The 25545-nt window shown below is 45.7% G+C and overlaps 2 protein-coding genes across 19 annotated transcripts in view; one reads left to right on the forward strand and one right to left on the reverse strand.

Moving 5' to 3' along the window:
* The window catches only part of Cldn10 (claudin 10), an 85527-nt gene extending 64037 nt beyond the window's left edge, over positions 1-21490 (forward strand). For 2 of the 6 annotated variants that reach the window (XM_027393939.2, XM_027393940.2), the window contains exons 2-5: positions 9403-9564; positions 9655-9736; positions 20427-20534; positions 21213-21490. In XM_027393939.2, the coding sequence (XP_027249740.1) occupies positions 9403-9564; positions 9655-9736; positions 20427-20534; positions 21213-21336 (476 nt within the window). In that variant the 3' untranslated portion in view covers positions 21337-21490. Of the gene's footprint in view, positions 1-2939; positions 3160-9402; positions 9565-9654; positions 9737-20426; positions 20535-21212 lie in introns of those variants that run through there. The other 4 variants (XM_035452515.1, XM_035452516.1, XM_027393938.2 and 1 more) reach the window with 3 other exon arrangements.
* Positions 21491-23536: 2046 nt separating this feature from the next.
* Dzip1 (DAZ interacting zinc finger protein 1) overlaps positions 23537-25545 on the reverse strand; it is a 55760-nt gene continuing 53751 nt past the window's right edge. For 5 of the 13 annotated variants that reach the window (XM_027393936.2, XM_027393935.2, XM_027393931.2 and 2 more), the window contains one exon: positions 23537-24549. In XM_027393936.2, coding sequence (XP_027249737.1) covers positions 24470-24549 — 80 coding nt within the window. In that variant the 3' untranslated portion in view covers positions 23537-24469. The other 8 variants (XM_027393925.2, XM_027393928.2, XM_027393927.2 and 5 more) reach the window with 5 other exon arrangements.

Here is a 25545-nt window from a genome sequence, read left to right on the forward strand (position 1 = left end):
AGGAAGGACAAAGAGTAAAAGAGAAAGAAAAGTCAGTGGAGTCCACAGGCGTAAGGACCCTGGCTAAGAGCCCTGCCATCCGGCCATAATTTATGTTTGTTGCACTTCCCACTTGTTTTAAGTTGATAATATGTGCTGCAATCTCTACAATAATAGAACCTTTCTATTTTTAAGTTTTCAACACAGAGATTAATCTTTCTCTCTCTAATACACACCATCTGTTATGTTAAACTGTTTGTATACATATTCATGAGTCTCCGCCCTCTGGAGCTGCAACCTCAAGGGTGGCTCACACAGGGAGCTCTGAAAGTACTTTGTCCTGGCTGGCCACCCTGGAGAATTTGGCTTCCTTAGCGGGTGATGTGGGAAGGCAGAACCAGGGCCTACCTGGAGTTCGTCCTTGGCATTCAGAGTTCCTTGCTTCTTGAAGCTGTGTCTGCATAGCTCGTGGTTGGTGGATTGTCGTTCCCAAGTACAATAGGCAGAAGTATATTACACTTTAAACTTTCAGAGAGAAAACAGGAAACTGTTTTTTTCAATTATATCTTTAAAACAGTGTGCCTTGGGATCTGAACAGTAGAACTTAGAACCAATCACTTCGTAATCATAAACTGGAGGTCTAATGACCACAACTCGAGACATGCTTTTGTATCAAAAGTCAGTGTTCTATCAAGTAAAAACAAGAAATAGTTAACAAATTAGCCAGACAGAGCCAAAGAGCCTGTGAACAAGGACAAACTAACCATTTGGACAGTACCAATCTTAGCCAGCTTCACAGAGAATGTGCAGGCTCAATATATACAAAATTACATCAGGAACGGGTCCAGAAATTTGACATAAAACTGTGACAGAGGGCAGGACCCCAGAGACGAGAGTACTTTGTGGCAGATCATAGAAAAGGACAGAGGACAATTTTCAGTCACTACTCCAGAGGGGACTGACGTGAGTAGACAGGGATGACAAGGATAGGACTCCCCAAACTGCTCTTTAGTTTGACCCTCCAGTGAACTGGCACTGACACACTGGGCTAACTTAGCACCAAGACGGGAACAGGAGGTAACTACGTCTGCCTCCCGCTGGCCAAGCCACGCTCACCCTCAAGTTCATAGAGATTGTGAAATGGCTAGGTAGGTACTACTTGCTTGTTTGTAGCTGTCGGATTTTATGTTTTGGATCTTTGGTTACTTCTGGCAAGAAGTGGATCCTGAAAGGTCACACCAAGAACTGCAAGAACTTTTAGTGGACAATAATAAGCCCATAATGAAGTCAGTGTCTTTGTTCTCTCGTTTATGCCCGGATTCTCGACCTCAGGAGCTGGAAGGACACTTTGGTCTTTGTGTTTATCTTAAGACAGCAGAGAGAAGATGAATGAATGAGTTTATTCTTTAATTAGGTGGGAAAGGTAGAGAAGCTGGTGGGGGTTGGGGGGCCTCCGTCGGAGCAGGAGGGCCTGAGTTCACCTCCTTAGCACCCCTGAAAAAGCTGAGTACCGTGGTGAGCATCTTAAACCTAGCACTGGGGGTGGGGGAAGCAGAGAAAGGCAGCTTCTCAGAGCTCACTTGCCAACCAGTTTGCCAAAATGGTGAGCTCCTAATTTAGTGATGGACTCTGTCTCAAAAAATAAGGTGGACAGCCATAGAGCTTGACGTCTGAAGTCTACCTCTGGCCTATACACATGTGCATACACGCTCTCACACAAGCACATACATATGCCCATACAGGTGCACACACACGCACAGGTGTGCGCACACACAAGCAAGACAAAAACAAACATTGATGAGGGTGATAACACAATCAGTAGAGCAAATCCCACCCAAGCCTGAGGACCTGGGTTCAGACCTCCAGCACCTGCATGAAAAGCTGATGGTGGTGTAGGGCTGCGGAGAGAGACAGAGGAATGTGGATCCCTCAGGCTCACTGGTCGGCCGCCTCGCCCAATCTGAAAGCCTTAGGCCCCAGTGAGAGAGACCCTGTCTCAAAAAAACCATGTAGATAACTCCAGAGGTTGCTCTCCGGCTTCCACACTCAGCTCAGGCATGCGCACGCGCGCGCGCGCGCACACACACACACACACACACACACACACACACACACACACACACACACACACGTTGAGCAGGGTACATAGATGTCTTTCTCTTGTTTCAGAACCCTCACTTTACGGATCAGACTCCCCAAACTGAGAGCCAGTAGCTCTCGAATGACCGTCCACCTCTAGTGCCTTAGTTTAGCCAAGACCCTCACTGGTCTCTCTGGAGCCTGTGTCACTTGCTGCCTTGGAATTAGGCCGGAGCTACAGACTCTTCTATAGTACTTTCCGCATACCACCAGGCCCAAAAGAACCGCAGAGTTTTGAGGACAAGGCAGTTGCTGCCCCAGTACTCCCTCCTTAACTAGCCAAACAGGGCCACTCAAACAAGCGTGGCACACAGGCCTTTAGTGTTCAGCAAAGCGAGGCTGCGTTACCGTACCGTGTCCTTTCAGGGCACACCAAAGTTGTTTCTGCTCTGCTTTTACAAGGCACCCAGTGAGCCAAGCTATTTGCCACGGGTAGGGCTGGGTCGGGGGTGGCTCGGTGGGAGGCGCCGCAGGCTGTCCACATCTGCTTGTCCCTGGACAGCTCCAATAAAAGAGCGGTTTTCCGCGGCTCGTCTGTGGGAGGTTTGGGGAGCTCGGGCTCAGGCTTTGCGCGCTGGCTTTGAGGGCTCTGCAGCTGCGGGGAGCCGGCCAGCTGCTGGGAGGACCCGGGAGGTCGAGCCCTAAATCTCCCCGCGCGCCCAGGGTGCCCAGGCAGGTAGTGGCGTGAGTGCGGGTCCGCGAGTGCCCTCTAGTGCCCAGGGGGCGGGCCGGAGGCGGTGACAGGGGCGGAGCCTCGGGGCTGGTGCGCGGGGGTCGCCAGGCGAGTGGGAGCCAGCGCGAGAGCGGCTGCAGGCGGCGGCATGGCAAGCACGGCCTTGGAGATCATCGCCTTCACGGTCTCCATCTCGGGCTGGGTGCTGGTGTCCTCCACACTGCCCACCGACTACTGGAAGGTGTCCACCATCGACGGCACGGTCATCACCACCGCCACCTACTTTGCCAACCTATGGAAGATGTGCGTTACCGACTCCACCGGTGTCGCCAACTGCAAGGACTTCCCCTCCATGCTGGCGCTGGATGGTCTGCATCCCTTCGGGCCCCCATCCCCATTCCTGCCCCTCGCTGGCTTTCCTGGCGGGCGCGCCCTCTTAGGACCCCGCCCTGGGACCCCCGGGAGGGAGGCCCGGCCCCACTCTGCCCCCGGGAGGGACTGAGACGCCCGCTGTCCCGTGGGGCGCCTGCTGAACCTGGGAACCCTTGGTGGGGAAGCATAGGATCAATTCAGGTGGTTGAGGGCGGCAAGGCTATTCCCTCCTCTGGGACTGTTGGGACTTAGGGGTCCCAACACCCACCCCGACACACGCCCCAGCACCAAGATCTGATTCTCATTAAAATGACACCACGGAGATCCACGAAGGCTCGCCCTGAGATCCCTTTAGCCGGTTCACTGAGTCTTTGAAAAGCCAGGCACAGAAGAGGGGAGAAAGAAACATACTGAAGCCTTTTGTTGTTTCCCTTAAAATCCCTCCTACAAACTTGATGGCTTGCGATTAGTGCTTCCTCTAAGTTTCAGGAAAATAAGTAGCCCTTGCCTATGCGGGAGTGAGTTGTCTGCAGAGGGCAGGCAATGGTGGCCAGCAGGAGTCGGCAGAACGAGTGAGCACACTTACAAGCTTTGTGCCTGCATTCTGGGGCTTTCTCGCTTGGTGTTGTTTTTGCAGCTAGAGATTGACAGAATTGATTCAGTACCAGCACAGTGCTTGCTCGAGTTCTAGGCTCTTCCAGAATTTTAAAATGCTTCTGGCAGAAAATTTAAGAAGAGCCCGTTTGCATTACTTGTAGATGTGAGGTGGTTTCCTTTTCTTTATTAGTCCTCTTGCAATTTTTATTTGCATAGCTGGGTAAATAGAAGACTTGATTCCCCTAAGACAGTGCTTGCCACAAAAAGCAAACTGTTGCTCAATTCGGTGTTTGATGGAAGCTGGTATAAGGGACTAGGTGCTGGCCTGTAGAAGGGTGGCACCTGGGGCTGGGCCCTGTTGTAAAGAACAAGTAGCTGGAACAGTAAGCATCCCTGTTGAGTTCCCTGTGCTCAGGAGAGCACACAGTCAGAGATGACAGACAAGCTCTTGTTTCAGTGGTTTGCATTCAGGAACACAGAATTTACAATATGTTCTGGGACTATTCTGTTTGTAACTCTATTGTTGCCTGAGATGGCCTGCTAGATAAGTATGTGTCCTCCTTCAGGACAGTTGGGGAACGAGGAAGAGGAGAGAGAGAAAAAAAACTCCTTTAAGCTTTGAGGACAGAAGAGTGGGATTTCCCTGCTTGTGCCTGCTGCGAAGGGAGATGGCCTGTGATTAGGGCTGGGTACTGAGGAGGAACGTGAGACACAGTGCTTGTTCTCAAGACCTCGAGGGAGGCAGGCATTGAATGGAGTTGGTTATATGCCACCCATATATGCATATATGCAAAGTGGGCGTGCTCATGTGACCTGAAAATGATATTAAAAAACCAGAAGTGACATGTTCCACGATGTTTTTAAATTAACAGCATCTTTAAAGATAGAAAAAAAAAAACAACCTTTTTAGCAGCTGCATAGCTCTTATTAGTCTGGATAGACTGGTTGCCTCAAGCCATTTACCCGGGGTGGACACGGGACCCTTTCCAGCTTTCCCTCCTATTAGTGCCTTGCTGAAGTTCTTTATAGCCACCTCGTCCTCAGCATGTGTATTTCTGTACACTGTTCTATCGACAGACTGGAGCATGCATTTTAATATCCAGTTCACACTGCCAAATTGCATTCCACCAAGAGTGCAAGGATGGCTGCTTGGCCATTTTCTCACTGCTGGCCCTGCCCAGAAGAACACGTTATAGCTGTGGTCCTGCTGTCATTTCACTTGGCTTCCCCCTTTCTCCCCCGCCCCCGAGTCTGGCCACGTAAACTTATCTTTGGTCTGTTTCTTGTTTCTTTTTTCTTTTCTATTTATATCTTATGACAATAGCTTCTTCTTTTTTTTTTTTGTATTCGAACTCTTGACTCCTCGGTGCAAGCTGAGACCACTGTTTGTCTAAGTTTATTATGTCATACACGACTTTGAAAGTGGTGATATAATTACAACTGTCAGTCTTTCCCTTGGTGACTTCCCCCTCTATGGGGCACTAGGACATTTTCCACGACAGAAGACAAACCTAACTTCTGTGTCTCCCAGGAGGGTTCAGCCACAGCTACTTTTTCACCTGAAAGAAGTTGCTCTCCCCTCCCTGACCTCAGTGGAACCTTCCAGAGAGGCACCCTCCCCCAAAACTCCAACCCTGCCTCATCTCTACTTTGTATTTCCAGGGCAGGGGGTGTTGGGTGCTGGGCCTGATATTTGAAGAGGAAGGACAAAACCACTTCACTGTCGTCCCTAGTGTCTACAGACCAGAACAACTATTTCCCCTGTGTAAGCCAAGCATAGGCTCCAGATTAGAAATGCCAAGAGAGAAGGTTGGTGACTCTTGCTGTCTTGTGTCATGGTAAACAGAATGTTCTATCTGAGGTCAAAGCTCTGGTTTGTCATCCTCTGAAGGAACCACTGTTGCTCACAGATTTCCCTTTGGGAAACATGAGGTGTGGCAAAGCTAACTCTAGACTGAGCACTATGTCATGTCAGCAGCTACTCACATCTGCCTAGAAGCCATCTTAGTGTGGGAGAAGGAGTTCTTCACTGTGCTCTTACCTTTCACCCCGTGCCTATTCCTGTTTTCCAGAGGAGAAATGGAGATGCAGAGAGATCACTGGGTAATAAAGGGTGCACTGTATATATAAATGGGGGGTACGAGAGCTGACGGGCATTCTTTCCAATTGGACACAGCAACTCACCATGCTGCTGATTTGCAGCTAAAAGTAAAGGGCACATCCTTGAGAAGACGGCTAACTTTCAAGGGTTACCTTGAAGGTTTCCTGTGACAGACGCCATTAAGTCCAAGTTACTGTTTGAAAATGCCACTGTTGAAGAAACTGGTGATTTCTGTTCATGGCTAACCCATATTCCCTCCAAAGCACACTTGGCCTTCTTTTCAGCTGTTATTACCTTGTGCCATCCCGGTTTGCTAAAGGGTGGGGTGCTTGCCATTTCTTGCACAACTATAAATTACACCTTGAGAACTTCTAAGTAAATACTTTCATGCCTCAGCACTTTAATGTGTTAATTAGCTATTAACGGTGTCAGTAAATTAGGCCTGTCAGAAATAATGGCCCCCTTGACTAGGTTTTTAATACCACTTCACTTGATGGTGTAACTTCTAAGTTTGCCCTCGGGAGCCTTTAAAAAGCTGGGGTGTAGAGGTCTGCCTGGCGGAAAGTAAACTCTGAAAGTCTGCTGGAACTCAGTAGAGGCCTGAGATTCTGGAACCGGCAGGCCCCAGCTATTAGACCTCAGGCTAATTAACAAACACCACAACCAACACCTCATGGCTGGCAGGGGAGATTTTTCTCCCTTGCCTTGGCTTCCCATTACAGAAAAACCAGGCCAACTATTGTCTTTAATGCTTGCAGAGAGTTGGTGAATTATTATTAGTGTTTGGAGCCAGGGTGCGGTGCACTGCTCTGTACCAGAGCTGGACAGCAAGACAATCTCCTTGTCCCCATCTCTCTGGCATCTGTGCCTAGAGGCCAGGGAAGGTCAGAGAGAGGGGACTTTGGAATGGAAGAGTCTGGGAGAAATTGTTTCTGAAGTATAAAGACTGCTGTGATTTTCCCTGCCTGGCAAGCTGGCTGGGTTGGACTGCCTTTCTAACCACTGTTTTCCATGCAGGAAATCCATTCCCTGCTCTAAATGACCAGACTGCAGAACTTGGCCCTCTATCTGCTGATGATAAAGCCTGTGAGATAGAGGATGCAAACTCAGATAATGCCTCATCCTAAGGAAATGCTTCTTTCTGTCTTTTTCTAAATATATACCACACTCAGAAGCCCCCTTTCCCCACGCTTCTCTTTCCTGGGTTTAATGGCCTATGGTCAACTATAGCCCAAAAATAGTGAATGAAAAATTCCAAAATTAAATAATCTAGAAGTTTTTAATACATTGTATTCAAACAAGCTGTTAATTATTCTGTTTTACCTAATTAGCCTTTCCTTCTGGAGCCCAGGCTAGCTTTGAACTCATCGCCCTTCCACCTTATCAGAGTTCTGGGATTACAGGCCCGTGTTCCCCAAACCCAGCTTTATAATTGCTATTAATTTTTTCTCTACCTACTCTATAATTTTTTCATGTATTTATTTCAAAACAGGTGTATAGAGTTCAGTATTATTTGTGGTTTCATGAGAGTTTCGAAACAAAAATGTATCCCACCCTAATAAGGGACACCTCCTGCATTTGTGTGTGCGTGTGTGTGTGTGTGTGTGTGTGTGTGTGTGTGTGTGTGTGTCTGCATGTGTATGTGCCTGTGTGTGTGTCTGTGTGTGTGTCTGTGTGTGTCAGTGTGTGTGTGTGTCTGTGTGTGTCTATGTGTCTGTGTGTGTGTGTCTGTGTGTATGTGTGTGTCTGTGTGTGTGTGCCTTGTGTGTGTCTGCATGTGTATGTGCCTGTGTGTGTGTGTGTCTGTGTGTGTGTGTGTGTGTCTGTGTGTGTGTGTGTGTGCATGTGTATGTGCCTGTGTGTCTGTTTGTGTGTGGGGGTGTCTGTGTGTATATGTGTCTGTGTGTGTGTGTGTGCATGTGTATGTGCCTGTGTGTCTGTTTGTGTGTGGGGGTATCTGTGTGTGTGCGTGTGTGTGTGTGCATGTGTATGTAGTTATCCTTCTACTTTTGTTGTTTAGTGTTTGCATTCAGAGCAACCTAAACTCAACCTTCTTTGCTGCCTGTAGCTTTTGTGGAGAACAGGAAACGGCTTTTGATTATCCTTGCAGTACTTTGTGTAGGGTGGTGAGAGGTCTTGCTTCTGCTCTCCCGCTGTGGCTAAAGGACTCACAGGCTAAAGTTGACTGAGTATTAGTAGCAGAGACCCTGGGCAGCGCTGCAGCACTGTTACTGTTAACAGAAGAATCCTTAATTGTCCCAAATCACTGAAAATAAGTTCCTTTTGCTGTTTTTGGTAACCTCCACATCAGTGAAATTAATTTCACATCATAAAATTGAAGGGCCTTGCCTTGGAGAGCTGCGTTCATGGGGGTTCAGGGTGTGTTCGTTACATTAAGTGGAAAGAACAACTCCCTTCTTCTCTGCAACACGGGACTGAGTAACCAACTGTATTCAAGCTTTGAATTCCATCCTCTTCCAGAGAAGTATGGGACTGGAGGCCACCAACATTGGCTCCGAAAATTTATAACTATTAGGTTTCTACTGTTAATTATCATTGGCTTTGCTTGAGTACAAAATATTGATAGGTGGCTATTGCTTATGTTTGCACTTAAGAAGTTTTTTGTTCTTTTGTTTTTATGAGAAGGCTTAATTCCCAAAGTAAAGTTGCGTGTGCTCATTTGCTTATTATATTTATTTGCCTACACTCTAGTGCAGTGTTGCTGCAAATGGAATGAGTGGCTTGTACAGGAATGGTGTTCACTTTGAATTCTGCTAATTTAGAATGGGTCGGTGCTTAGACTAAAGCCCTGCAGAAGTTTATCATCACCCCAGCTATGCAAAAGAAAATACATGACTGTGACCATGAATGGTTCGGTAGGAAAACACTAACTAACATGAGGCACTCATTTTACCTGCAAACAGTTCATTTAAGTATAAATTACTCTGCTATTAGGCAATGTTGTCTTAAGGCCAGCTTTATCATATGCACCCTAAAATAGCACAGTGTCACTGAAATAACTCAGCCTCGCCCTGGGTCCCTAACACGTGCTGGTTAGTCCTTCATATAAACTTCCATTGGTAACAGGAGATTTGACCCTTTGGGACATCATGCTGCCCGGTTATAAATGTCCTAGTTTTATAGTTCCAGGCTCACCTCAGTGCCTCCCGGGAAGGTGGGTACACTAAGGAATTAGAATGAGAAGCAGTGAGGGAAGAACTTAGTGATCCTATCCAGGGTGGGATCCCTTCTTCCATACTAACTTATCTGCAGCAAATCGCAGGACCTCTGCTTGCCTTAGTTTCCTCCTTGGTAAAAACAAATATTTTAAAGATCCAGCCCGAGGCTCTGCATAAGGCGAACCTTGAGCTAGATGTGCCAGCTTTCTCACTGCCTTACCATACGAGTTAACCATCATGTTGTCCCCCACCCCTCCCCAAGACAGTATAACACCCATCCCAAGTGATCATGCAAAGTGAGGTTTTTCTCTCTGGAGAGCTGTGCATCCCATGTTAACATAAATGACATGCTCTAATTACAGGTTATATCCAGGCGTGTAGAGGACTTATGATTGCTGCCGTCAGCCTGGGCTTTTTCGGTTCCATTTTTGCACTCTTTGGAATGAAGTGTACCAAAGTCGGAGGCTCAGACAAAGCCAAAGCTAAAACCGCTTGCTTGGCTGGGGTTGTATTCATATTGTCAGGTAAATAGTAACTTCTACCAAATGAGTCCCTTCAGGGTGTTGTTGACACACGGAGCTGACTGCCATACTGCTCCCGCTGGTATTTTTCAGGTCTGTGTTCCATGACAGGCTGTTCCCTGTATGCAAACAAAATCACAACAGAGTTCTTTGATCCTCTCTTTATGGAGCAAAAGTAAGTGCTGTTTTCAGTCTGTATGTTTCTAGCTCACAGAAAAATGATACAAATGAATATCGGAGGTGAGGACACAGATTTCCTGCATTGCTTTCGAAAATGAAACTGGTTGGTAAGTGGCACTCTCTGACATCAAGTTCCTGGGTCACCTTGATGAGAGATGCACTCAGAGACTTCATTAGCATTGGATATTATTTTTAAATAGTTCAAAGCAAGGACTTAGAGTGAAAACTGCATCCATTTTACATCATAAAACTGAAGGGAAATTCAGGAAAAGTTGGAGTGAAGTAAGATGGCAGGAGTGTTAAGTTATGAAGATGAGACATTAAAAGGCCTTTATTGTTCAGTCAGAGCAATATTCGCTAAATGCTCATCTCTGGGCCTGGTACATCTGCTCCACCTAGGCAGTCTACACACAGAGAAGTTTCTCAACAGTGCTGTGGGAGCATGGTACCTGCCCACCCCACACTCCACCCCCAAGTGTGGCTGCTCATATCTGCAGGTGAGTGCCTTGGGACTAACATCAGCTTGTTGGTTGGTTATTGCTTCTGAGTTATGGGCTGCTGCTTTTTATAGTAGCCCTAGGTTTGTTGCTTTGGATTGGGAAAAAAATCCCAGAGATACCAGACGAGAAATAGCCAACCGCCGGGCGTTGGTGGCACACGTTTTTAATCCCAGCACTCAGGAGGCAGAGGCAGGCGGATCTCTGTGAGTTCAAGGCCTGACTGGTCTACAGAGTGAGATCCAGGACAGGCTCCAAAACAATACAGAGAAACCCTGTCTTGAAAAACCAAAAAAAGAAAAAAAAGAAAGAAAGAAAGAAAGAAAGAAAAAGAGAAAGAAAGAAAGGTAGCCAACCATATGTCAAATCTTTTTTTCTTTGTCTTCATGAAACTATTGTCACATACTTCTATAGTTGTGTGTGTACATGTGTGTGGGTGCATGTGAGGGAGAGAGTGTTTTTGCTATCAATCAGGCTGGCAATTGCATTTCAGACTTGAGATAAGTATTGTAAAAAATTTTAAAGTTAAGTATAGATATAATTGGTCAAGTGGGCATTACTTTTTCCTAGTGCATTTCGAAGTCTTCAGAAAATTTTCTAATTCTCTCTGTAATGTAGTTAACGTATATATCAGAATATCTGGATTCTCTTTCTGGAATCAAGAGGAGAAGGCAAGTAATATGTTGACAGGAACTTGGACTTAAACTATTCCACATTTCAAACTACTTTAAAATGTGCAACTTATAATCATAATTTCACTATAGATGCTACATCTACTTTCTTATTATAGTTTCTGTCATACATTTATTTTAAAATAGTTTTCATTCAGAAATTTTATTAATTAAAAAAACATTGTCCTCAGACCCAGTATGATTTTTACTCTTCCATCTATCCATGTTAGAAAACTATGTCCTGATTTTTCAATGTTCTCCTCACATTTTCTCTATAATGCTTTGCATTTTTGAAGGACAGTCTTGTTGTGTAGCCCAGGCTAGTCATGACCTATAATCCTCCTGCCTCATGTTCTGAATGCTAGGAGTATAGGTTCAGCTTCTTGCTTAATTTTGGAAACTAAATTAGCAAAGGCGTGCATGACACCAAACCCTGATGTGAAGATTGGGATCTCACAATCTTAATTAACTCTAGTTGGTTCCATAAATGATTAGACCTGAGACTTTAGAAATGTATGGTCACATGCTAATCAAAGAGAAGTGGCAGGAATCCAGACTTCATATAAGCTTAGTGAGCCAGCCAATGAGGATTACGATTTCACCCAGTGTTTTAGTTTTTTAATTAGCACCTTCTTGGAGCAGGTGGGTGATAGAAATTAGAAAAAAAAACAAAACAAAACAAAACAAAACAAAAACTACCAAAAAGCTACCCACTGGCTCCCAACACGGAATGACACTGGTGTGTTCCACAGTTCTTGAAAAGTTTTCTTTAGAGGTAGAGAGACTTTGACCTGGCTTCTTGAGGGGAGGGAATGTTCTCAGCCTGCTTTGCTAGAATCTAATAATTCCTGTCTGATTCCAAGTTTATTTGTGCTTGAATCTGTGTGGGAGCCGCTGCTTGTGGCTCTGCCAACACAGGGGAACAGAGGTTTGGAGGGCAGCTGAAGGAAGGTTCTAGCAGTTTCTTTGATGTCTTAATAGACTGGATTGTGTAACTTCCTTGAGGTTAGAAGGCATCTCTTTCAGTTCTGTCTACCTAGCACAGTGCCTCCAAGTGACAGTTACTGTAAAGACCTGGTCCTTTCAGACCTGAGCAAAGCTTCTGGCTGTGTCTACAGTGTGAGGAGGCAAGACTCTGAGGACAGAGCTTCGGGGCACAGTCATGTTCCTCTTCCCGTGAATGCCACACACTGGGCTGTATATACAATTATCACCAAGTGTCCTCTCCCCAGTGGCTGTCCCAGAAGGTATGACAGTAAGTAGTGTGATCATACATATTTGTGTCCTTGAGCAAAATGCAGGAAGACAGCTGTTTGCCACAGGGTCTGGTGTAATTGTATTCTTGTGCCCGAACCTAGAATGGGCTAGGAGATAGGCCAGGCCTCAGAACCCAAACCTTGAAATGTGCAAGAATTTAGGCCAGGCCTTGGAACGTGGTTTCCTCTTGGTTTGTTGATGCTGTTGAGTTTAACAACACTTCTTTCCAGTATTAGACCTTTGCAGAGCACACCTTAGCTGCTGCCTAAGTCAGGAAAACATGACTAAGTTTATCAACAAAGTCGTACTGTGCACAAGAAACTCAGCTGTAACTTTATCTGTGAGAAAAGCATGAGCAGACTCATGGGTAGAGCTAGGGTCAAGAATCCAGTTATCGCTTTGCTGAGCAGTCTCTTCAGTGGCTATTTAGTCTAAAACATCCTTTTCTCAACACAGACCAGAACAGTTTTCTTACTGTTCCATTTGACAGAATCATGGTACTTAAACAACTCCCCAAGTTTGAGGTTTTGCTGCCCCCCCCACCTTTTGTCTTTGACTTTTTTCATCCATGTGAAGATTCTGTTGGATAACTCCAACATGGGCATTTACAGAGACTTGAAACACAGACCATTCTCTTTCCTTGAGGCAATTTCAAATTAACTTCTTCCCTTTTATTAAAACAAATCTAAAAGAGAGGAAGAAAAAACGACCCACCTACAAGCTTATGCTAATAGGTACCCAAAGCAAGATTCACAGCCCACATGATAACATTATTCCTATGCTTGCTCTGTTGTTCAAACCACTAACTTCCTGAACGTCTCGTTTTGTTTTCTTAAATAAACTGTTCCCAGTTGCAACTGACTGGTGGAAAGAAACTGCTTTTCAGATCATTGCTTAGCCCAGAACCATGATCCATGTAAAGAGACAGGACGGTGTGGTCTGAGACTCTCTGCCGTGTGGTCATGAGAGATGAATTGCTCATGCTTGACCTCTGAGTCTCATGCTTGGGTCTTAGCCTCCAGGCTTTTCTGTTTCAATTTTACTGTGGAGAATACTCTTCATTCCTGGCATATTTGATTTGATGCTTTGGGATTTAGACTATGCTAAAGTAAAATCTCTTCACTATTGTGGCTGTTTAGTAGTTAGAAACTAATGCTTGCCAGGCTGGAGATGTGGTCAGTGGTCGATCCTGTGCTCAATATGAAGACAGTCCAGCTTCCACCCAGCAGAGGAGAGAAAGGCATGCGGTGGAGGGTGCAAAAGAAAGGAAGGGGGGAGCAGGAGGGGAGGAGGGTGGGGAGAGAAGGAGGAAGGAGAGAAGAACCACTTTCAGATAAATTCTCTCCTTCTGGTTTCCGGTTGAATACGAACCTTATGGGTGTACAAGTGACCCCGCCAGGCTGTTTAAAGTGTCTTCCACCTTCGTCACCAAGTACAGCTATGTGGGTGCTCACGAGGTTATTCGGAAAGCGAATTGAGGTTGATAATGAGCCCCTAGAGTTTTGGATGGGGGGTCACACGTTAAGTTACATATTAAGAAGGTGTGATTCTGTGACTTCACTTTGTTCAGAACTCCCAGAGATCTCACCTCGGATTGCCAGAGATCTCACCAAGGATGCCTTTGTTAGGTTAACAAGCCTTTAAGCAGCATCTGGGATAGCAAATGTTGGCCAACTCTGATTTCATCCTTCACCCTTCCTATTAGGTCCCTAACATTCCAGCTGGCCTGCGGCATGACCCCATGCTCTGGCAATTCAGTTCCTAGCCCTCCATACTCTGGTCTGAGTTCCTAGCCCTCCATACTCTGGTCTGAGTTCCTAGCCCTCCATACTCTGGTCTGAGTTCCTAGCCCTCCATACTCTGGTCTGAGTTCCTAGCCCTCCATCCTCTGGTCTGAGTTCCTAGCCCTCCATACTCTGGTCTCAGTTCCTAGCCCTCCATACTCTGGTCTCAGTTCCTAGCCCTCCATACTCTGGTCGTACTTCTGATCAGCCTTCCCAACTCGCCTCTTGGGAGAATACGCCTCGGTGGGGGAGGGGGAGGGGGATTCCCTTCATGCTTTGTGCTCACATTGATGACTCTGCTGGTAGCTCACACTTGCTGGACCTAGACCAGAAGGGGAGCATCATGAAACAGAATGTATTTAAACGTGGGACTTCTCGTAGCTAGTGTGTGCTGCACTGGTGACACCACGGCAGTGAGGGGCCACGTCTCTCCAGTAAAGGAAAGACGTGGCCTGTGAGTTAAGGGTAAGCAGATGAGGAAAGAGGATCCTGGGGCTGGAGAGGCAGCTCGGCCTTTAAAGGCTAGGGTCTCACAAACAAAACGTCTAGAAGGATCCTGGGTCCAAGCTGCCTGGAGTAAGCTCGGCTCTGCTTCCTGGCTGGCCACTCTTGAAGGTGTACCACACCCCTGTTCTTCACTGTCTTGAATACATAGAATGAGGACAAGAGTTTGTGATAGTTAGATGAGATGGCATAGCTCGACTGTTTCCAAGAAACTGTCAAGAGGACAGATAGAGACTCCTCATCCCAGCACGCATCCCATGGGGTCTCTGAAACACCTGCTTTGGCTCTCAGTTGGTTTCTGTCAGGGTGTTGAGGACTGTGATGAGTGCTAGAAGCCTTTTAATTGTTGAAGTTTGTTTTGTTTGTTTTTTGCTGCCCTTCCATCTGTTTGAAGTTACTTCAGTAGGAAGGAGCTCACCTGCCCATGCCCACAGAGACTTCAGCAGGCTTAGCCAAACAGTCTGCCGTGAAGGGTCTCACTCATGCTTGCTGTTAGGAATGCCCTCTATTAAAGGACAGCCCCGTGAGCATGGTCAGTTTATTCCGACTTTAGAACTGCCTGTAAACATGTCATTGAACCCCGTGACTCAGCACACCATCCCCGCTTCAGAGCAGGCAAACCCCAATTATCCACACTGCTGGAGGAGATCAATGCCCCTGATGTTTCAAAGTAACTGGCAAGTAAGTGTCTGTTAAAGACACACACTGATCACCCCGTGCAGTGTAACCCCTCTGAGTCAGGTCGGTCTGAGAGCCTGGAGTCTGAAAAACTTGGGCCCTGGGTTCTTTGGGATCTTACATTAATTCAACTGCCTCATCACAGTAACACAGATGAACAGTGTTGTGAAGATTAAAGAAAATAACACACTGGGAAAATGCTGGTCAAAGCTACCAAATTTCAGTTAGTTTTACATCTAATTGTGAATTCACCTCAGCATTCTTGATGGCTTTTTTTTTCACTATACCTTGGAATAATTTCTAACACTCATCTGCTTTCTTAATTCTTTAATGAGTTAAATAAAATCTCTGCAATGTATTTATCTTTAAAAAAAAAAAAAGTGGCGGTGAAAGCAGCTACAGTAGCTCACAGGAAGAGATCAAAACAAGGTTCCTGCCATTACCACATTGTTGGTAGAATTCTAAACTACAAAGCCGCAAGTCACGCTGTGCTGACAAATAATGCTTGAGTCCTGCCATGATCTACACTTCAGAACTGACCCCAAAGGAGAAAATTTTAAAGGTCATTTTCGTTTTAGTTTTTCAAATTTGAAAATTCCCCATGAAGATCCCATGACATGAAATTTAAATTTCCTTGTCCTGCTTTCACTGTTGGTTGGGAGCCTCCGGCCACTGTTGTATAAGTGTTGTGGCATGCCAGCCATGGGAGGGAACTGTTGGCAGAAGAGATGGAGGCATCTTACAGAAGGGAGGTGGGCTAGATGGACGAGCTCTAAATGGCCCACTCTAACCCAGCAACTTGCCCTGCCGTGTTGGGAGTAAAGGTATTTATGGATAATCCCTAGAGAATATCCATTTATACTAATGTATCCTTGCAATTTTGTGGCCCTTAGAGTATACAGCAGAGGAGTTTCCATCAGACAATGGTGCCTAAAACACTGACTTACCAATGCAGTTCAGTTCTGAAGTATTCACATGGATAACATGTAAATGTTCTGTCTAGATTTTTAATTTTTTTCCCCCAAAACATGCTGTTTTCGAGTTAAGGTAACTGGCATATTTATTTTGGTTATTACCATTCTGAATTAAAACAAGGGCACTGTACTCTCAAATGATCTGTGACCTTCATTAAGGTCACTTCTTTTTTCTGTGGGCCCTAAAAGGATGAGGTGTTTTCCCCTGTTACAGCCACTTTAGTTTTGGAGGGGCTGCTCAGCAATGCCCTGGTTAATGAGTCCCTCACCCTCTTGAGGTGTTGGGTGAAAAGACAGCCCTAGGGCATTTGGGAAAAAATTCCACACCCCACAGTTCTGGAGCCACTGAGAACTTAATGAGCCAGGGAGGGAGAGAACCTTTCTGAAATGGAAACTAAAAGTAGGTTTCAATGACTGGGATTTAAAAATATTCATAAAATCATTTACTGTGATAGCAATGGTTAAGAGCCCAGGTTTGATATCACAGTGAAAGACTTTAAAAATGGGACAAGTAATTTAACCTTGCGGAGCCTCCGTTTCCTCATCTGCAAAATGAGGATATGTATACCCATATCTCAGGGTTGTATGAGGATGGATGGCAGTGTGTGTTAGCAAGAAAAACACTTACTGGTGAGGGGATGAGGCTTCCTCGTCCTTACTCAAGCCCCAGTGTGTGTAACTGGGAGGGCGGAGGTCACCTCTGTTTGTACAGACATGCTCTTTGAATTCTATTGTTACATTCATCACACTGCACCATAATTATTGCTTAATGTCTTACTAGCCCCGCTAGACTATGGGGTCCGGGCGAGAGGGGTGGCCAGCTCGTTCCAGCCTGAACAAGATGAGTAGCGCAGGATACGGCTTTGCCTGTCCGTGGAGGTGACAACGGCAAAGGAGATCCTCAGGAATGCAAATCAAGTCAGAGATGGTGATTCGGGAGCAAGGTCAGGATGTGGAAATGAGTGGCTCCTCAGTCCCTCTCCTTAGGGTGACTGTGCAGGTTAGAGGGCTAACCTACGAACCCAAGTGTGCATTGCGCTGAGCCAGCGTCACTACCGTACACTAAGCCTCTCATGGAATGAGGACCATGAGCTGGAGCCTTACAAAACTCTCGACTCCAGGGAGAGGATGGTAACTTTAGCCCACCTCTAAAGTATGTTTAAACCCTTCACGGATTTCTGGTTTATTTGGGAGGGTACTTTTAAGCAGTTAATCCACGTTTTAATTTTTCTGATATAAATAATTCATATCTGAGTCTTGGTTTGCTAAAGTCACATTCTCTGACAGAAATGTGTTAAGGTACATTACATGGGGCAACAACCTGATAAGTACTGTCATCTGACATACACTAAAGCAGTTTACCTGTAAACTAACTTCTGTCCTCGCCCTGACAGTTATGGATCTGTCTGGAGTGGAGCGTATTTATTCTTCCAGGATAAGGAAGAAACTGTGGTGATGGGAACAAAGAGGCCACACTATGAGTGAAAAAGCTGGCTTAGGGACAAGCGGATATTGCTAACAAAAAAACATTCAGCAGATAATTTGAAATTTGGACAATCTTCCTGAAGTGTTGAAATCAGTTTCTTAGCATTACCAAAAGTCAAGAAACACTTCCAGGCAGGGGTGAGGAAGACTGGGCCTTGGAAACAGATCTTGGTGGGTGTTATATTGACCTTTCACTCCATGCTGCTTTTGAATGATCCCAGTCAATGTTTGCCCATGACATGCACCAACAGATGTGAGCTGAAGTCACTGTTAGGGAAGACTGGGACATGCCTCTCTCAACAGAATGAAGAAAATCCTTAGAGAGGAAGAGCCAATCACAAAAGTCACCACATCAGAATTGTTTTTAAAAATGGGGTGATGTAGGATCTCTAAAGACAACCCCAGATACTGCTGTGAAGTGTTTGGCAAGACTTACAATGGAAATCAAATGAAAAAAAAAACAAAAAAAACAAAAAACCTCTTGAAAGCGATCCTACATATGTGAAAAGTAACATGCATTTTAAAATGGAATGAGGATCTGGGCATGTGGTTCAGTTTGTAGAGTACTATTGTAGCGTGCCAGGAGCCCTGGGTTCTATCCAGTGCACCACACAAACCAACCAACTGGTCCACCTGTAATCCCATCACTCCAGAGGTAGAGAATCAGAAGTTCAAGGTGGCCCTCCTGTACTCCCATCACTCCAGAGGTAGGGCTAGGAATCAGAAGTTCAAGTGGTCCTCTGATATACAGTAAGTTTGAAGTCCTCCTGAGACCCCTTAGCCCTGTCTTTGTCTCAGAATTTAAAACACAGAATTAAAGAGCCACTTACTATGATGAAAAAGATCATTACCCCCAGTCACTTCAGCAAGTTTCAAGATGGTTTGAACTAATGAAGCCCCATGCTGAGGTTTGATGCACTGTGTTTGTGCTGTAATGTTCCTCTCTGGACGGCCATGGTGCTGAGCTGTGTAGTTCGTGGCTTCTGTGGCATTTGTTCCTCACTGACCATTCTTAAGAACTTGGAGACTCTTGCCCAATCACCATGGCAGCTGGAATTGGCATCCTCCTTCAGTAAAACCCATGGCTGAAAGGAGACCACTCCAGCACAGTTGAAGGAGAGATGACCTCCAGGGGTAGAGAGAGATGTGTGGTGCTGTTTCCTTTCCTACGGGAACAGCCTCGTCACAAAGTGTTGTCCTAAGCTGGCCCCTTCCTCTCTGCTGTCACAGGATGAGTCTGGGTGGATCTGAAGTCAGTTCGTTCCAGGACTTTGGGGGTTTAAAGGAGCCAAATGCCATGCTCCTGCAACGGGGCATAGCTCTGCATCTTTTATGCTTATGTTCTCATGAAAACAACATAAAAAGGGGCAGACAGGAGAATCTGAGCCCTGCAATTTTCAGATGTATTGCATGAGAGTTTGTCAGTTTCTTTTCTAAGAAACCCCCACCCCCATTACTCCAGATCTGGCCAAATCTCTTCTCTTCCGATGTGCACTTTGCTCCTGGCCCTCGTGGTGTTATGTGCACATGTGTAGCCTGAAGGTAAACTTCTCCATTTTCATCAGCTTTGTGTTTCCGTCGTTTCCCACACCGGAAGCCTGGAAGAAGTCTATGGGCTTCCACTAGCCGATGAAGTGCTAGTCCCTACTTGTTCTGTCACAGCTGTTCTGGACCCCATCTGCCACCTAATTTCCCAAGGATATAAGTACGAGAGAGAAGAGAAAGGTCGCATGACAGAGTATGCTTAACTCCATCCCAGACTGGGAAAATAACAAGTTCCTGATGCTGTGTAAGCATCATTTCCTACCTGCTAGGGGTCCAGGCTCCAGTAATTTCTACAACTACACAGACCACCATAGAAAGCCCATGTTGGGGTCCAAGGTGCAGAGATCCCTCCTGCAAGGCCAAGTGGAAAGGATCAATGGGCTAAGAACCCTGAAGAGCTCCTGCCAGCTGCTCCCCACAGCTGTGAGGACTCCACACCAAGCCAGAGCCATGCCCTGTCTCACTTTATGCCTGGCCTGTGTCAGGAGCAAAAGAGAGGGTGGCAACCTGGACCCCCATCTTCTCTGTACCTTGGACTCTCCTGAGACTATGTCCTCATGGATCTGTGTGACCGGAGCGTGTTCATTTTATACTGAAATGCCCCAGGAAGAGCCCCCCCCCCAGTCTTGCAGTGTGTGTGTTGTGTGGCTGTTCCTTACCTGAAAGGGTTTCTTCTAGCTGTGTAACAAGTGACTTCGCCTTCCCATCTGGGGAAGGCCTATCTATTCATGACTGTGTTCACTTTGGTCAACTAGGAGTATTGTGGCCTGCCATCTGATAGCTTGGTCACCGGGTACCTCCAAACGACCCCAGTAGACCATAGTGGTGATACTCTTGTCACTCACCCTTTTTGCACAGACACCTTGCCCCTTCATTGATTTGCACACAGCAGGTGTCTGTGTGCATTTATTGAGCTAACTAGAACAGACATGGAGATAGACTTCCTTTTCCTAACTACAGTTGGCCCACGGAACAAAAAATAACTGAATGGAAAGCTTGGCAAAGTGAAGGCAGAGAAGGGAAGACAGCTCAATGAGTCAGGTGACCCAGTCTTTGACCTGGCCCGGCCAGCCTCGTCACCCTGGCTTTCTGTCAGGAAGTTGGAGAGACTAAAAACACTTCAAGGAGAGTCTAAAGCACTGGCACAAACATGCTGCTACTTCCTTTGTAAGTTTATAGAAAGAAAGTGTGAGCATTTAGTAAATCTTAGTCAGCAGGGCCGCCCGTCGCCCCGGTAAGCTGCCCAACGCCCGGGTGAGCTAGCTGTAATATTCTGTTGTTTTCTCACAGGTACGAGCTGGGAGCTGCTCTCTTCATTGGATGGGCAGGAGCCTCTCTCTGCATCATTGGTGGGGTCATATTTTGCTTTTCAATATCTGACAACAACAAAACACCCAGGTAGGAAAGAGAGAGAAACACCCTGTTAAAAATGCCCTACACCTGTGGCTCTCGACCCTCCTAACACCTCGGCCCTTTAACACACTTCCTCAAGTTCTCTGGACCCCCACACACACCCAGAAAATCATCCCATTGCTAATTCACAAGTGTAATTTTGTTACTGTTTATGAATCATAAATATTTTTGGAGATAGAGGCTTGCCAAAGGTTGAGAACCCCTCAGTATCTTACTCTAAATCATTACATTTGGGGCAATTTGTGTGACTCTTGGAAATCGGAAGTAACCATGGAAATTTGTTAGGGACAGTTATTATTTTTGAAGACCTCACTGCTGTGTTCTAAAGCTTGGCCAAGTCCAAGTGTCAAAGCCTGTTTTCCATGCTGACTTCCCTGTTAATTTTCACATAGGCAGGAATCAATGAAGGTCTCTACTAAACCTTCTCAGTTTCAGGAAAATGAGCATTAAAAAGTAGTTTTGAGAAAGGATATTAGGACAGATAAGTCCCGAGTTCCCTGTGTGATGGAAGAGATTCTTCCATCACACAGGCTTCGTGGACTGAGGGACGAGAGCTAACCCAAGGAGGAGTTAACTCTTAGCCACAGGCAGCAATGGTTCAGTCATTTCTCCTTTGCCCTGTTGTGTAGAGCAGAATCAACCCAAGTATGTTTTACCTTTCAGAATGGGCTACACATACAACGGACCCACATCTGTCATGTCTTCTCGGACCAAGTATCAAGGTGGAGAAGGAGATTTTAAAACCACAAGCCCTTCAAAACAGTTTGATAAAAACGCTTATGTCTAAAAGACCTCCTGGCAAGCCACATCTTGAGTTTGTCATGAACTGTTCACACAACGATCCTTCCAAGGCCATTCCTGTACCTACCGACCACTTCAGCTTGTTTTTTTTTTTTTGTTTGTTTTTTGTTTTTTTTTTAAATATGAATTTGAAGACTGTTGATTGGACAGATGTAAATGTTCTTTTGGTTATATGCTAATCATTTTCTGTTGTGCCTTTCTCTAGGGAAAATAAACAGGTTATCTACAGGATCTGTGTATTTCATACACATGGACGCTCTTAGTCCAAAGGCTCAGGAAATGTTGGGGTGACAGTCATTTTGTCTTTAGTATGCTGAGAGAGCGTCCTTCCTTTCATCCACACATGAGACAGGTATGGGGATAGTTAGAGACTATTCGTCATCAGGAGTCCAAGTTAAACAGCCGAATTATCATCTGCCATGTAGAGTTGCCTTCTAGTTTTTAGAGCTGTCTGTCAGGACTGTCATGCATGATGACGGCTCAAGAGAGGGCTAAGGAGGCCAAGGTCTCATTGCCCTTTACTCGGATCATAGACCACATAGGTTTTTCTGACACCGAAGGCTCAACAGGTGATCTGGGCCCTGGTGGTGGTTGTATCTAAAGCCAGCTAAGGAAGTCCTAGGGTCTGTGTGGTGCCTGATGCTCTCATTTCCTGTGCCTCATGGGTCCTTCACACGGCACTCAGCAGGTCACTGAGACACTGGCTGTTTTTCAAGATGTGGAACAATGCTGCAGATTTATTCCTGAGGCTGGCCCTGCATATCACTTACCCACAAAGGCAGTGATTGTTCCCACTGCCACACAGCTTCTGTGCCCCAGCTCATTTACACTTACAACACCCTTGATTGTAGGGAGTTTCGTTTTCCTACATATACAGAGAAGAGTAAATGGAGAGTTGGCGTGAGGAGCACTTTAGCAACAGGGCCGGGAGAGAAGCTGGGGTGGTCTAGGGTAAAATATGTATGGTTTCCAGTTGTGAGAATGGGTACCTGTGTCAAGGGCTACAAATTGTCCAGGACGAATCACATGTGTGACGACATGACTTTCCTGAGGAAGGAATGACTGAAAAGGAAAAGCCACATTGTTTGCAGGTACTCAATGGAAAGAAAAAGAAATTTTAAGAGTGTTTTTTTAAAAGTACAATTAAAAAATTTCAAATGCCATACCTTGTTAATACTTGATTTTTTTTTTTTTTCATAAAGGTGGGTTAAGCACCACAGACAGGTGTGGAAACAGTGCTGTGTGGGCATACATTTAAAATGATTGCTTCTCTTCAGCTGGACTGCTGAAGACAGAAGTTAGATAGGTTGTAGGAAGAGCAGGGGATGGGTTCAGAGGGTATGGGGGGCATATAAGGTTTGTCTACAGAGGAAAGAATACATCAAACAGAATGGAGAAAAGAAAAAACCTCAACAGGTAAGTTAAAGGGTTGAGTTTTGTGACCTACATTTACCAACTTAATTCCTATACTGGCTTTGAGCAGAGTCCCAGAAATCAAAGCGCAGCACAGAACCTGGAGCAGGCTTCCTTTAAATTAAGCCGCTCTTGTTACTTTCCGGTTGTGTGTCCTTTGACAAGAGCCTCAATACCTCTTGATCTCTAGGGTCTTCATGATTGTAAAAAGAGCACATCTCAAAATTCTAACCGAATGAAGGCCTAAATCACACCCAGAACAGAAGCAAGCGAAGCCCAATGGCTAAGGCTGGGCGTGGTGGCACATGTCTTTAATCTCAGCTCTTAGGAGGTAGAGGCAGGTGAATCTCTGAGTTCAAGGCCAGGCTGGTCTATAGCAGGCTGAGTTCCAAGTCAGCCAGGGCTACATAGTTGAGACTTTCTTGGAAAGCGAAATAAAGAAAGGAACAAAGAGATTCATGGGCCTCATTAAAACCTGCAGTGGAAGTGAGCAATGGCAGGTTGTTCATCTCTGTCACACCATCGCCCTCTGACTGTCACTTACCAAAGCTTGCAGAAGTCTACATACAAAGTGACAGCTTATGTGCACACAATGGCCCCTGTGGGAAGGGGGGAGGATTTTGTTTTCATGGCTTGGAATGGGCACACATAGGTTTTGGGATGGTAGCCACAGAGATTTATCCCAAAGTCAGGGTGTTAGAAGCCATGGCTTTGTGCAAGCCCCTTCATAAATGTAACCGAGGAGTCATCTCCAATAAGCAACCACAGTCACGGGATGTAATGGAGGACTTTACTGGCACTGTTGATGGATGACAGGAGACCCCAAATCAACAAGCTATTAAAATGCTACCTCTTCCTTTTTTTATACCACAATGTATTAAAAAAAAGTATTTTTAAAAAAGGAAAAAAAAAAGAAACCAACAGTTTATATATAAATTTTCTGAGCATTGCCGAGATCGTTGTTCAAGAATATAAGTTATTTCTGAGGTATTTTATAGTGGGCTGGGTCCTGGGAGCCAGAGAAACTACACACACGTGTGACTCGGGAACGGCTGGTCTTTTTCTAGTGATCCTCTCATAAAAACCAGTTGGCATTTACAATGGTTGCATATCATTCATGGAATATCCAAGATAAAGATTACACTGCAGAAAATAATGTGTCAGTCACAACATGCTAGTAGGGCCTCGAAGGTCAGTGGGATCAATGGTACTTCAGGAAATGTATTTGCCATGGGCCTAGCTAATTGTTACCATTCTAGACTTAACTGCTATATGGGGAACAACCAGTTTAACTTGTAGTATGTCACTGACATCACTAATTCAAATTTGGAGAGACTTAACAGAATTTTATAACATAAAACTACCAACATAACAGTATATACATATTTTTAAATGCTACAATAATTCAAACCAAAGCCTACTATCAGTTAAAAAAAAAAAACTTAAAAGTTATTTGAAAAAAAAAAAAACAATACATTTAACACTAGAGTACCGTACTGAAGAAAACACTTTTATGACTTAAAGGACATCTTGTTTCTACACAGTGGACCAGCTGACAGCTTTCAATACTGTGTTAGGTGTAGCTAAAGACAAGGAACGGGCTTCCTTGTTAAGGTGGAGAATAGTAAGGAGCATTAGAATCCTATAGGCTGTTGCCCGAAAGGCTGCTGGCTGCTGGCACAGCTCTCTGGCAGGTGGCATTGTAGTTACACATCCAAGACGTCACTCCAGTCAGTCACAGTGACCAGGCTACTTTTCAGAGTGCTTGCTTCCTTTTCTTGAAGTCCTGGACAGACAGCAGGAGGAAGAGAGGGGACCTGTGGTCAAACCGGGGATACCCACAGTCCCCTGACTTCAGAGTCTTTGCTCACGCAGAGTCTGAATCAGCTTAGTATTATCTCTGGTCCCTACAGGCTTTCAGGGAGGCTGCTAGAAAACCCGCCCACACTTCTGGCTCTCCTCACAGGACATGGCCTGTGACCATCCATCCTGACGCCCTTAAGCTCCTGAGCAGCAGGCATCAGGGCCTGTGTCCTGCTTCTCTCCCCTTGCCGTTCACAATGGTGCCTGGATATCGAGTTCTCAACGTGCTGGTGTTGTGTTATTAACTGTGAGCAAACAGAAACTGGGCTGGAAAGGAATGTAAGATACTACACATCAATAGAGTATAGATACAGATTTTTAAATATAGATTTTGCTGGGGTAGGAGAACTTACATTGGAAGCTAGCTAATTAAAAAGATCCATGATCTTGAGCCATGGGTATAGCACACTGTGGAGAACCCCACTCTAGCTGGAATCTAGAATGTTCTCTGAGGGACGCAGGGTCCTGGTGCGGGAGCATCCTCTCAGTTCCGTATAAGGCAAACGTCTCTCAAACACAGTCTTAATCCTCAGCAGAGATATCTTCACAATGGCTATGTTACAGCCACGCTGTCCTGTGACTGTGTGACAGTAAGTGCCCAGCCTGACACACGGGAGGAGGCCACAAAGCTCAGATGCCCAAAGGGGAGAAGAAGACCTGCTGAAGGCAGGAGATGTGACTGTGCAAGCTACAGGCACTGGCGGAGAATTTCAAGTCAGGGCACAGATTCATACGGAGGAACGCACGGGATGCAGGGGGATGGTGGGGAAGACACTGCCCCACCTCAGCAGGAGGACATCAGCAGCTAATATCTGAAGCTGTCAAACCGAGAGGCGTGTTTGAGTCCATTGCTGAGAGGTGGGGGGGAGGGGGATGGCTCACCAGATGCTAAGGATGTTGTTGAGAAACACCATGGAGA

Source organism: Cricetulus griseus (genome assembly GCF_003668045.3).
Source record: "Cricetulus griseus strain 17A/GY chromosome 1 unlocalized genomic scaffold, alternate assembly CriGri-PICRH-1.0 chr1_1, whole genome shotgun sequence".
Lineage (NCBI taxonomy): Eukaryota > Metazoa > Chordata > Mammalia > Rodentia > Cricetidae > Cricetulus > Cricetulus griseus.